At 44.0% G+C, this 12810-nt stretch overlaps 1 protein-coding gene across 3 annotated transcripts in view; it reads left to right on the top strand.

Annotated features, from left to right (window-relative positions):
• The window catches only part of enox1 (ecto-NOX disulfide-thiol exchanger 1), a 393944-nt gene that overhangs the window by 36812 nt on the left and 344322 nt on the right, over nucleotides 1-12810 (top strand). For all 3 annotated transcript variants that reach the window (XM_067992518.1, XM_067992517.1, XM_067992519.1), the window contains exons 4-5: nucleotides 1902-2108; nucleotides 4550-4783. In XM_067992518.1, the coding sequence (XP_067848619.1) occupies nucleotides 1902-2108; nucleotides 4550-4783 (441 nt within the window). The remainder of the gene's footprint in view (nucleotides 1-1901; nucleotides 2109-4549; nucleotides 4784-12810) is intronic.

The following is a 12810-nucleotide window of genomic DNA, read 5'->3' as shown; positions in this document are numbered from 1 at the left end:
CTCCTGGCATAGAGCTTTGTGGGAGGAAAGCACATATCAGGAATTTGGCTTTCTTGCTCCCTTCCATGATTTTCAGTTGTATCAAACCACCAAAAGGTCAACTGCCATCTTCTCAAGGGTAACCAGGGATGGGCAACAAATGACAGCCTTCCCAGTGACGCCCACATCTTGAGAATGGGAAAAAAAACACCTGTGCAGCGCAGCTCTGCTCCTGAATCCCTCTCCCCAGCTGAGGTAAGATCCCCAGACGTGTTGTTCTTGGCACGGGTGCCAAGAAACACAGAGCAGGTCAGTGAGCATCTGTGGAGAGAACAGACAAATGGACATTTCCGTTGCAGACCCTTTTTCAGAATTAGGTTAATTTGCTTCACAAAGGGTTAACTCCCACTGACAGTGGTGAGAATGTGGAACTCCCTGCTATATGAAGTGGTTGAAGCAAATATCATTGCTGTATTTAAGGGGAGGTTTGATGCATACATTGAGGGACAAGGGAATGAGAGGGATATGTGGACAGGGTGGGAAGAGGTAATTAGGGTGGGAGGAGGCTCCGTGTGGAGCATAAACACCATAGACCATTTGGGCCGAATGGCCTGTTTCTGTGCTGTAGATTGTATGTAATTCTATGTAAAGATGCATCTTGTTCTTTAGGACAAGTTAATTGGGATACCAGACAAATCAACCAACTCAAAGGTATGTATTCTCATCAGTTTTGAGACAGTGGAAGCCATTGAGCACATTCCAGAGCTGTTTGGACTTTTGGTGTTGGAATAGATTTCATTCAATATGTCCAGCAGGGGGGGAGGCGCTTTAGCTGAACAGATAACATTGTTGTCATAGGCCCCACACAGTGTGGTAGTTTTGATTGGCACCTCAGCAAGCCAATCCTTGACATAGAGCTGAGTGGTTGTGAGGTCTACCATTGTCCATTTATCTCTCTCTCTCACTCCCTCTAGAAAACTGTCTTGGTCAAGTTTGAGTCTGGCACAGTCAGATTGAAATATCAAAGTCCCATTTTCTGAGGCTAGTGCCAGTCAGCTGACTTTTAAAATGGGTTTCGCCAGTAACAAAGAGAAACATTTCTGTAATTGATTACTTTGATAATGCGGGGAGCAATAGGAACTAGGAAAATCTATCTGTGAAAATATGTTCTGTAATTCATATAAAACAAATCAGTATGATGGTTTACTGTGTAGGTCTTGAATCATGAGTGTATTTATTAATCTGTCTTCTGAAAAGATAGAGGAACACACATGGCGACGTGTGAGAACATAGAATCTGGTTCACACAACAAGGGATCTATTGTAATGATCCTCGGGTTATGTTATAGTTTAAGTAGACGGGTAATTAAAGGGAATATCCAGATCGTAGGGACATGGAGTCCACTTATTGGACAACCCAGTGATACCGAACCCAAGAGAATCTCGAGTAAAGATTCAAGATTTGTATAGAGAACTATTATGGTGTTTGCTTCATAACTAATTACAACATCAGTTGTTTTGCAACACATTATAATGCTTATTGCACCAATGGGTGATGCATATAAACAGGCACTAGGTCAACATGATTGAAGATTACACTTTGCCATTGTTTTTGATGTGCATTGAGAAGAGAAAAAGGAAGCATTCTGGTGAGAATTTCCTGATCTCTATTTCAAAGCATCAGAGGATGAGACCCAACTGTTATCAACTTAATATTCGGAGTGGGCAAATTAGAGGTTTTATTCATTTAGTCTGGTTTGCTGAGTCTGTCACTATACTCGTGTAAGGAACGTGCAAGACACGGCTCACAGAACTGTGCAAACGGGTCTTCTTCCAAGCGAAAATACAAATCAAACTGAAAGAGCACTCGAGCAATTTCCCTGACTGATGCAATTAAAGTTTTGTGTTTTGTTGGATCTCCAGACCTTCCTCCACCGGCCACCCGTGATCGGCCACCCGGCTGCAAGACAGTGTTTGTTGGGGGTTTGCCGGAAAATGCTGCGGAGGAACTCATTCGCGAGGTTTTCGAGCAGTGTGGGAGTATTATAGCCATTCGCAAAAGCAAAAAGAACTTCTGCCACATCCGCTTCGCCGAAGAGTTCATGGTGGACAAGGCTATCTACTTGTCAGGTGCCCTGCGTCTGTTTTTCACTTCTTCGGTCATACTGTGTACATTTTAGTGCCTGCTGAAACTACAAGTGAAAGATAGTTTTATACTGAAATTCGGCAGATAACTGCAAATATTCAGTGGGTGCCTGTGAACCATTATTACGATCAATGAGTCGAGCTGGCAAACAAGTTATTGCAGCCTATTGCTGTGCTAAAATCTTGTCCTTAGGCTACAGTATTTCATTCACCTTTAGTTTATTACACAGTGTTGGGCACTGTTCTAACAACTTGATCAAGACTTGCCTGGTTATAAATAATCCTTGGACCATTAGGCCCTTTTTGGTCTTAGACTCCTCATCAAAGAGGGCTCTAACCCATTTAAATGGGTCTTCATGTCTGACAGTGTACAACACAAATTCTGATCCTTCATGTTCAAGGATAAATTTCTCTAAACTTTCATTGAGGTTAGATTTCAATTCTGCCATGTCTTTATAATAATTTACTGTAACACACCAGTACTGAAGGTCAGTAGAAGGCTTGGAGCACTAACCCTATCTATCGGAGAAATCATGGTTACGACCCTTAAGTCTCCATTGTATGTTACACTGACACAATTCACGCCCTGGGGTGCCAACTGTTCGAGTTTGGGGATAGGTGTGTTCTTTCTTATAATTTACTCCTCAAATCAATAAGGTTCGTAGACACTGAATGTCAGATGGGACAGATTTATTAATTATACTGCAATTAAACATACACTTAAAAAGTAGTACTTACCACAACCTTGAGGGTTTAGTTGGGTGACTCCAGCGCATTACAATTCTGAGCTCTTAGGCCTTTACGAACCCTAAGTGTCGAGTCCAACACCCACTTTTTATACCTTTGTCTTACCCTGCCATACGTTTCTGCAATATAACTCCACATAAGGTGAATTTTAGTGAGCTTGTCCCTTATCAATAACTTTAGTTTTAACATTCTTTTTCTGTAGACTGGTACAACTCCCCTACTTTATTATCTTATCGATAGTTTCACTCTTATTCTAATTATAATTCCATGCCATTCTCCTGCTTCTATAAAGGATGATGCATTCGCAGGTATTTTCTTCCACAGAACTTGTTACCAACTAATTAAAGTTCTCTGAAATACATGCATCGGCATATTTTTAATGAGGTACTGAACTGACCATTGCTTTAAGGTCAGTCTTGATTCAACAGTTCTGTGGTCACTGCACCTAAATTGACTTAAACTTCTTCACTTAACAGGCAAAAGGTAAAGGTTACTATTACTACACTATAAAGAGAAATCAATAGCAGTATAACATTAGCAGACCCCAGGACACTCTGATTAACCCTTTCCTTACAAAAAAAAGTTGGAAGTAAATAACTCTAGAGCCAAAAAGGTGGCTTTCGACTCCCTAATCAACTTATAAATGATTGCACTATGGTGAATGTAAGCCAGAAGCGGATAGTGACGTTAACACTGCCCCTTTAAGGTGACATGTGCCTTTAAGGAATGCACTAACGTTGCCATTTCTGGAGTCACTAGGTCTGTGTTCAATGGCTGCGCTCCAAGCATGGATGGAGCAAGTCCAAGCCAATCACCGGGGCTCGCAAATGGGTGTCCTCTTCTAGGCCTGTCCAATGACCACACTTCCAGCACTGGTGTTGCACTCAGTTGAGCTGCTTCTCCCAGTAAAATCTGAAGTATAATGAGCCCATTGGCTTCCTTCTGTGCTATGGTTCTAAACAGAATACCTTTTCAGGTGATGTGAGGAAGAATTTACAATGGCAGCTTTGTTTGAACGAGTTGGCGGGCCAATGGAATTTCCACATGTGATTAAGATATTCAAAGACCAATATTCCTTAATTGTCAGTGGAACTGGTAATATTGAACTTCTACAGTATTTTAAAATACATGCAATAAAAAAAAAGAGTTGAATGGTTTTATCACACAGTACCATTCCTGCCCCCTTCCTTGATTTCCGATTTGGGATGAGTTAAGCAGACCACAGCTGTGCTCTGTCGCCCACCCGTGGGCTGATCTCATTTGCGATGTTATTCTTGGGACAGTGACAATCCCGGCCAGCCACTGCCCCATCTGTCACTCCAGATGATCTGGACGGAGGTGACGCCAACTGGGTTCGAGGGGCACTGGGGGGATTCTGGGAAAATTAATCTGTGGACGAAATCATGGGCAAAATAAGACCAAAGAAAATTCAAAATAAAGCACACGTTCTTTCAGGAAAGAAACTGCATTTCTATAGCGCCTTTCGCAACCTCGGGACACCCCAAAGTGCTTTATAGCCAATGAAGTGCTTTTGAAGTGTAGTCACTGTTGTAATGGAGATCAGGCACCCGGCTGTAACGATTGTACTGTTGCAGATGCCATAACTCACTCTGCTGTTGGACCCTAACAAAAACACCAATGATTCTGTTTAGTTTCTAAGGATTTCTGTTCACATTCAGGCTATCGCATGAGGCTGGGATCGAGCACAGACAAGAAGGACACAGGCCGCCTGCACGTGGACTTTGCCCAGGCGAGAGATGATTTTTACGAGTGGGAGTGTAAGCAGCGCATGTTCGCACGAGAGGAACGTCACCGGCGCATGTTGGAGGAAGAGCACCTGAGACCACCCTCTCCTGCCCCAATTGTCCACTATTCAGAGCACGAAGCCAGCTTAATGGCTGAGAAACTCAAAGGTACTCCTGAATATATTACATTCAAACAATGTTAAACTGTGCTTTTCACGGACTGCATGCATTCAATTCGAACTTCATCTTCTGTCAGTATATTTAGCAGGAGACAAGTTGAGCAGACAGACATCGTTGCACAGCCGAGAGAACAGCCTTAAAAACATTTTCCTAAACAATGTGAATATCTAATGTAACACAGACAATGAACAGACAGTCTTGATTCACAGGGCTTCTCCTCAAATGTGTGACTTTTATGAAATTGTTTTTGGCCATGCGTAACATCTATCAGATGTTAATATGCTTGAATTTCAAAAGATAAATAGGACATTCTGCATTCAGTTGAACACACACACACAGTCACACAGACACACACACAGTCACACAGACACACACACAGTCACACAGACACACACACACATGCAGTCCCACATATTCTACCCTCTTGGTCTAGATTTTTCGGCCCCAGTATCTTCGATCATTCTCACAGGTGAGTCCAGCTCCCTAATCCTTCAAGAATACCTTCACTAGTCTTGCTATCTATGTAAATTTGCCCAGAACAGAACAATTTTTCTATTAATTATTTGACCTAGTGGAATTCTCCTCCGGCTCCGTATGATCTCTCTCCCATCTTTAGTTAGCAGCAGAGACTCATTGCAGCAGACTTCATTTTTGATTTAAACTATTAAGTGAATTTATTTAATAAAAGATAAACAAGTAGATAAATAAAAAGTATATCTAGTTACTGTAGAAATCCTCTATCTAGCCTGTCAAATGCAAAACAATAAAATTGAGGCCATTGAGGTAAAATTGAAATAGTGAGGTGATTCTGCCACTTTATAAATCATTGGTGTGACCGCATTTAGAATACTGTGCACAGTTCTGGTCGCCACAGTTGTTGAAAGGATACAGAAAAGAGCAACCAGGATGATTGAGGGGATGGAGGGATTGGATTATGAGGAGCGATTATATAAATTGGACATGTTCTCATTGGAAAAGAGAAGGTTGAGAGGTGATATGATTGCTGTCTTTAGGATTCTAAAGGCTCTGGATAATGTGGACAAGCTGTTTCACTTTTCCAGAACAGTGGAAGCAGAGGACACGGCCTGTGTTTGAAGGGGAATAAATTCAAAAACTGATCTGGGAAACAATGGCCCCCGATACTTACAGGGGAGGCAGGGAGGGAGCGGGGGAGCATGTTTGCGGGGGAACCCTGAAATCCCGGAAACGTGGAGGTCCTGCCGAATTTAACGGTAGGACTTCATTATCATTTTCTTACTCCATTTCTCGCCCAGCTGCCGGCCAAATTGACAGGCTGGCCTGCTGCTGGTGGGCGGGAAAGCCAGAAGTAGAAGGCCGCAGTCAGGGAGCGTTGGGAGTGGTCCCTGGCAATCAGCAAAGATCGCGGGGTCAGTGGGGGGGTCGGTCTGGCAATTGGGAGGGAGGGGGGGACCGGGAGAGATTGTGGTTTTGGAGAGGGGTTGGGGGGGGGGGGAAAGTCGGCCGATCACGGCAGAAGATTTGCTTGAGGGGCCGGTGGGAAGCACTCCTGCTCCTCCTGGCCCACAAGCAGTGCTGTAGAAAGCACTTACTCGATTGATTCCTGGGATGAGAGGGTTGTCCTATGAGGAGAGATTGAGTAGAATGGGCCGATACTCTCTGGAGTTTAGAAGAATGAGAGGTGATCGCATAGAAACGTATAAAATTCTTAGCGGGCTTGACAGGGTAGATGCTGAGAGGCTGTTTCCCCTGGCTGGAGGGTCTAGAACTAGGGGTTCAGGATAAAGGGTGGGTGATTTAGGACTGAGCTGAGGAGGAATTTCTTCACTCAGAGTTGTGAATCTTTGGAATTCTCTACCCCAGAGGTCGATGGATGCTCAGTCGTTGAGTATATTCAAGGCTGAGATCGATAGATTTTTGGACTCTAAGGGAATCAAGGGATATGGGGATTGGGCGGGAAAGTGGAGTTGAGGTTGAAAATCAGCCAAGATCTTATTGAATGACGGAGCAGGCTCGAGGGGCCGAATGGCCAACTCCTGCTCCTATTTCTTATGTTCTTATATTGAGTTAAGCTTGGGGCAAGATTCTGACTGAAGCTTTAAATTCCTTGAGGTGAATTTCCCCAGGGGGTTCTTCTACTCAACTGCTGCAACTTCAGTGACGAGCTGCAGAAATCGGTGAAAAACGGCGTAAACGGCATTTATGCCATTTTTCCCAGGTTTCCACAGCTCTTGCACCGAAGCTACGGTGAATGAGTGGGAAAACGCATGTGGAAATTCACCCCCTCCGCCATAACCGGTGGCTGAATTAACGAAATCTCTGCACAGTTAAACTAACAGAGGACTGCTTCATTTTTATCACATCAGCCAACACTGAATCGATTATAGTTATGGTTTTTCTATTGGCAATTCCAAAGCTCCACTTCAGAGCAAGTTGTAAATACAAAACATGAAGAGATAAAAAGTTGAAACACTTCATTGACTTATGTTTATTGTGCCATTGAATCTTATTTCAATTATGTTTTCGTTTCACTTTTGAGTTTTACCTTTCAATACGTGCCAGGGCGTCAAGGAATGCAAAAATAGCAATGAGTCCGTGCACTTCACCTCTCCACATTGTAGCAAGCGCAGAATCTATGGCTAGAACGAGCCTCCTAGCAACCCAGACAAAATCGGGTCCGTCCGTTTTTCTTAAGCTCTGCATTAAATGGACAGAAGCAACTTGCACTTACATGCAACTGTTTGCATCACAAACACCCCAAGGCATCGGGACACCGAGCTGGATGTGGAAGAGAAGTTACAGGAGGCGATGATTGCCCCTGTACTTACCGACTCCCAGTGGCTCCCCATTTCCCAGTGAATTTCTCACAACCAAAAGATGCCGCGTACACTCAGTGGGAGAATTTATTGTTTTGTTCATATTCTAGTTGCATGGATTATGCCATTTTGTTAGTATTGTCTCAAAGCTGCGTACATCGTATGAATTTTGCTGCCAGCCACTATAAGAGAGCAACTGTTTCATCTATCATTCTACTGCTGTCTAGTCATTGAGTGTCTGTTCTTGCAGTGGGTCTACTGTAAGTATACCAGTGTGGTGTTTATTTCCCTAGTGGTCCGAGTGGATCTGGGAATGAAGAGTGCAAACTGCTTGGTGGTGTAGCGGATCCGCACAACCGTGGTGTCTGATTTCTCTGCTAATGGAACAGGACTATGCACTGATGTGGTTCCATTTCCCCAGTGGTCAAGATGGGCCTGTGCGTCTGCGGTGTCTAATTTCCCTGGTGGCCCACCTGATTTGTCTCCATGTTGTTTGATTTTCTCCAGGCCAATCTACAGCCCCTGATTTTTCTGTTGCTCCAGAAAGTTTGTTTCCTATAACTAGATATTCATTCTACAATCTGTGCAGTTATTGAAATCATAATAAAAAGAGAAGGCAGAATTACAATGGGAACATGGATAGCAGCATACTTGACTTAAAGAGATGCAAGATGTAAAATAGAGATTACTATGGATAATTTGGTGAATTGCATAAAGACGAGGACATAACAAGTACAATTAAATTCCTCTCATAGTACTATCAAAGAAGCTTTCAGTATGCTCTAGAGTGAGGCCATTCAGCCCCTTGAGCCTGTTCCACCATTCAATTAGATCATCGCTGATCTGTACCTCAACTTCATTTAGCCGTCTTGGTTCCATATCCCTTAATACCCGTGGCTAGCCAAAATCTATCAATCTCAGATTGAAAATTATTAATTGAGCTAGCATCTACTGCTTTCTGTGGGAGAGAGTTCCACACTTCGACCACCTTTTGCATGAAGAAGTGTTTCCTAACGTATTTCCTGAATGGCCTGGCTCTGATTTTAAGGTTATGTCCCCTTGTCCTAGACTCCCCCACCAGCGGAAAAGATTTCTCTCCATCTACCCTATCGATTCCTTTCAAAATCCTAAAAACCTCAATCAAATCACCCCTTAACCGTCTAAATTCCAGGGAATCTAGTGTGCCTCATGTTATTTGCAGTGTCCTTTGCATATGCATGAGGTGATGTCCTGGACATGAAGGAAGGATGGGGGCAGTGTCACATTGGTACACAGTTGTCTGGCGCAGATGCAATGGGCCAAATGGCCTCCTGCTGTGCTTCGATTTCTATGATTCTATGACATCTCGTTCCACGTAATGAACAAGCCCTGAAGAGGAGGGAATGCTTTGCCTTTCTCTGTAATTAACAAAATGGCATTTCCCATTACAAAGCACGGGATCCTGTGATTTTGGTAGTGGGTTGTTGATGATATAGGAAAGCAGACAAGCTCTGTTTACCATTAGAAGAGGAATTTTGGCTCTTCATAAGTGTCGAAATTTGAATTTGAGAGAACCAGGCCAATTATATCCATAACTGTGGTAACGGGTGACATCGATCCTGTTTAAAACACGAAACAGAAACTTTCATCTAATGTTGTGAAGCTGTGCTGTAGATTCAGTTCCATTTTTTCCACTGAAATTGCTGTTAACACTCTGCGTATGTTTGACTTTTTGGCCTGTAATGGCAGTCCGAATGATTTGTTACTGAGAGCACTGGGCTGCAGACTGTAAAAAGAAAGACTTTGAAGTATTTTTGAAGTGTAGTCACTGTTGTAATGTAGGAAACATGGCAGCCAATTTGCACACAGCAAGATCCCACAAACAGCAATGTGATAAATAACCAGATAATCTGTTTCAGGTGTTGGTCGTGGGATAAATATCGACCAGGACACCAAGGAGAATTCCCTTGTTTCTCTTCGAAATAGTGCCATAGAATCTTTTATGCCTACCTAAGCAGGCAGACAGGGCCTCGATTTAATGTCTCATCCAAAAGATGGCACCTCCAACAGTGCAGCACTCCCTCAGTATAGTACCGAGAGTGTCGGCCTAGAACTTGTGGTGAAGTCCCTGGAGTGGGGCTTGAACCCATGAACTTGCAATACAGAGATGAAAGTGTTACCCACTGAGTCATGGCTGACACCTCAGGCAGCTACTACATCTAACAAAAATCCCTCAATCACAGTTTTAAAATTTTCAATTGACCCAGTCTCAACAGTTTCCACTACCCTTTGTGCTTCCTAACATCACCTAGTCATAGAGTCATAGAGTCATACAGCACGGATAGAGGCCCTTCGGCCCATCGTGTCCGCGCCGGCCATCAGCCCTGTCCACTCGAATCCCATATTCCAGCATTTGGTCCGTAGCCTTGTATGCTATGGCATTTCAAGTGCTCATCCAAATGCTTCTTGAATGTTGTGAGGATTCCTGCCTCCACAACCCTTTGAGGCAGTGAGTTCCAGACTCCAACCACCCTCTGGGTGAAAAAGTTCTTTCTAAAATCCCCTCTAAACCTCCCGTCTTTTACCTTGAATCTATGTCCCCTTGTTATAGAACCCTCAACGAAGGGAAAAAGCTCCTTAGTATCCATCCTATCTGTGCCCCTCATAATTTTGTACACCTCAATCATGTCCCCCCTCAGCCTCCTCTGCTCCAAGGAAAACAAACCCAATCTTCCCAGTCTCTCCCTCAGCTCACTCCCTTCTCATCTTTGTATAGTTAATCTATAGTCCCATGTGTCTCACCTCAGCCTGTTCCCTTCTCAGCTGTGGCTCAGTTGGTAGCACTCTCAGTCAGAAGGTTATGGCTTCAAGTCCCGCTCCAGGGACTCGAGCATAAATTCTAGGCTGACACTCCTAGTGCTGCACTGTTGGAGGTGCTATCTCTCAGATGAGACGTTAAACCAAGGACCTGTCTGCCCTCTCAGGTGGACATAAAAGATCCCATGACACTATTTTGAAGAAGAGCAGGGGAGACCTCCTGGTCAATATTTATCCCTCAACCAACATCACTAAAATAGATTATCTGGTCATTATCACATTGCTGTTTGTGGGACCTTGGTGGGTACAAATTGGCTGCTGGGTTACCTACATTACAACAGTGACTAGACTTGAAAAGTAATTCATTGCATGTAAAGTGCTTTGGGATGTCCCAAGGCCGTGAAAGGCGATATATAAATGAGAGTTACTTCTTCCTTTCTATTGTTGATCTACAGTCCCGTGTGTCTCACCTCAGCCTGTTCCCTTCTCAGCTGTGGCTCAGTTGTTAGCACTCTCACCTCTGAGTCAGAAGGTTATAGGTTCAAGTCCCACTCCAGGGACTTGAGCACAAAACCCAGGCTGATACTCCAGTGCAGTATTGAGGGAGTGCTGCATTGTCAGAGGCGCTGACTCTCTCAGTTGAGATGTTAAACCAAGGACCCGTCTGTTCTCTCAGGTGGACGTAAAAGATCCCATGGCATTATTTCGAAGACAAGCAGGGGAATTCTCCCTGGTGTCCTGGTCAATATTTATCCCTCAACCAACATCACTAAAATAGATTATCTGGTCATTATCACATTGCTGTCTGTGGGACCTTGCTGTGTGCAAATTGGCTGCTGTGTTTCCAACATTACAAGTGACAAAACTTGAAAAGTAATTAATTGGCTGTAAAGCCCTTTGGGACATCCTGACACTGTGAAAGATGCTTTATAAATGCAAGTTCTTTCTTTCTATTGTTGAACTATATTCCAGTGTGTCTCACCTCAGCTCACTCCCACTAAATATTGGGAAGACCAAAGCCATTGTCTTCGGTCCCTGCCACAAACTCCATTCATTAGCCACCGACTCCATCACTCTCCCTGGCCACTGTCTCCTCTAGACTTGACTGTTCCAATGTTCTCCTGGCTGGCCTCCCATCTTCCACCTTTCACCTCCTCCAGCCCTACAACCCTCCGAGATCTCTGCGCTCCTACAATTCTGGCCTCTTGCGCATGCCCGATTTCCATCGCTGCACCATTGGCGACCGTGCCTTCAGCTGCCTAGGCCCTAAGCTCTGAAATTCCCTCCCTAACCCTCTCTATCTTCCTTTAAGACACTCCTTAAAACCTACCTCTTTGACCAAGTTTACGGTCACCTGACCTAATATCTCCATATGTGGCTCGGTAATGCTCCTGTGAAGCGCCTTGTGACCTTTTACTACTCCAAAAGGTACTATATAAATGCAAGTTGTTGTTGTGCTTTTGTTGATCTCTGGTCCTCTGTGTCTCACCTCAGCCTGTTCCCTTCTCATCTTTCTGAAAACTGCCCTATCTCAATCTGGTGCCTTTTTTTTGTACTAATTTTTTCCCTTTCTATTTGGATCTGTTTAAATCTTATCATATTATACACCAGAACTTTCAACCTCAGTGGTGCCGTAGGACAGGTGATATTGGATTGGCCACCTGTTATGTGCTTCACCTTGGTTCCATTCCAATATCACCAAACCCACTTCACCCGTTTTACACCTCCACCACGTTCTGCCCCTTGTCACTACTCCTGAGGTAGTCACCAAGATTTAACTCATCTCCCTGATTTATTTCATTACTCAGTGCTAGATTTAGCAATACCTCTCCCCTTGTAGCGACACAAACATACTGCTTGAGAAAGGAGTCCTGCACACATTTTAGGAATTTCATTCTATTTTTTCCATTTACTCCCTTACCCCAGCATCTGGAAGGCATCCAGGTCTCTCAATCTGGACTGCTAAAGGTAGTGTCCACCCCTCTATCAAACCTCCTATTACCACACTCAATTGGCCTGTTTCTGTGCTGTACATTCTTTGTACTACTGAATTCCAAACTGGGGAATATCTGTAGAACTGTGTTATCCTCTCAGGTTGCTCTGTTTGCCATTAATGCAAGTGATGACATCAGTGGCCCTGCTGAATAAAACACCTGCGGCCTCCCTGATACACCTGTGGCCTCCCTGATTCACCTGTGATCAGCAAACTGACTGACACTGCAGATGTCCCCAGTGTCAACCTGGAAGGAACCCAGCGCAAAAAAAAAAATCAAGAGCCAAGGTGACAAACAGCCGCAGGCAGCACTGTACACACATCATGTATTGTGCAGAGATCTTCCTGAAGGCACAGCTTGGTTACTGTCTCCCTGCTAAACCTCAGTCTTCTTAGGCATATCTCACTTGTCATTACCAGATAGCTGTGCC

The sequence above is a fragment of the Heptranchias perlo genome, chromosome 11 (genome assembly GCF_035084215.1).
Source record: "Heptranchias perlo isolate sHepPer1 chromosome 11, sHepPer1.hap1, whole genome shotgun sequence".
Lineage (NCBI taxonomy): Eukaryota > Metazoa > Chordata > Chondrichthyes > Hexanchiformes > Hexanchidae > Heptranchias > Heptranchias perlo.
The sequence above is the reverse complement of the archived record's forward strand: the minus strand, read 5'-3'. Positions and strand labels throughout refer to the sequence as shown.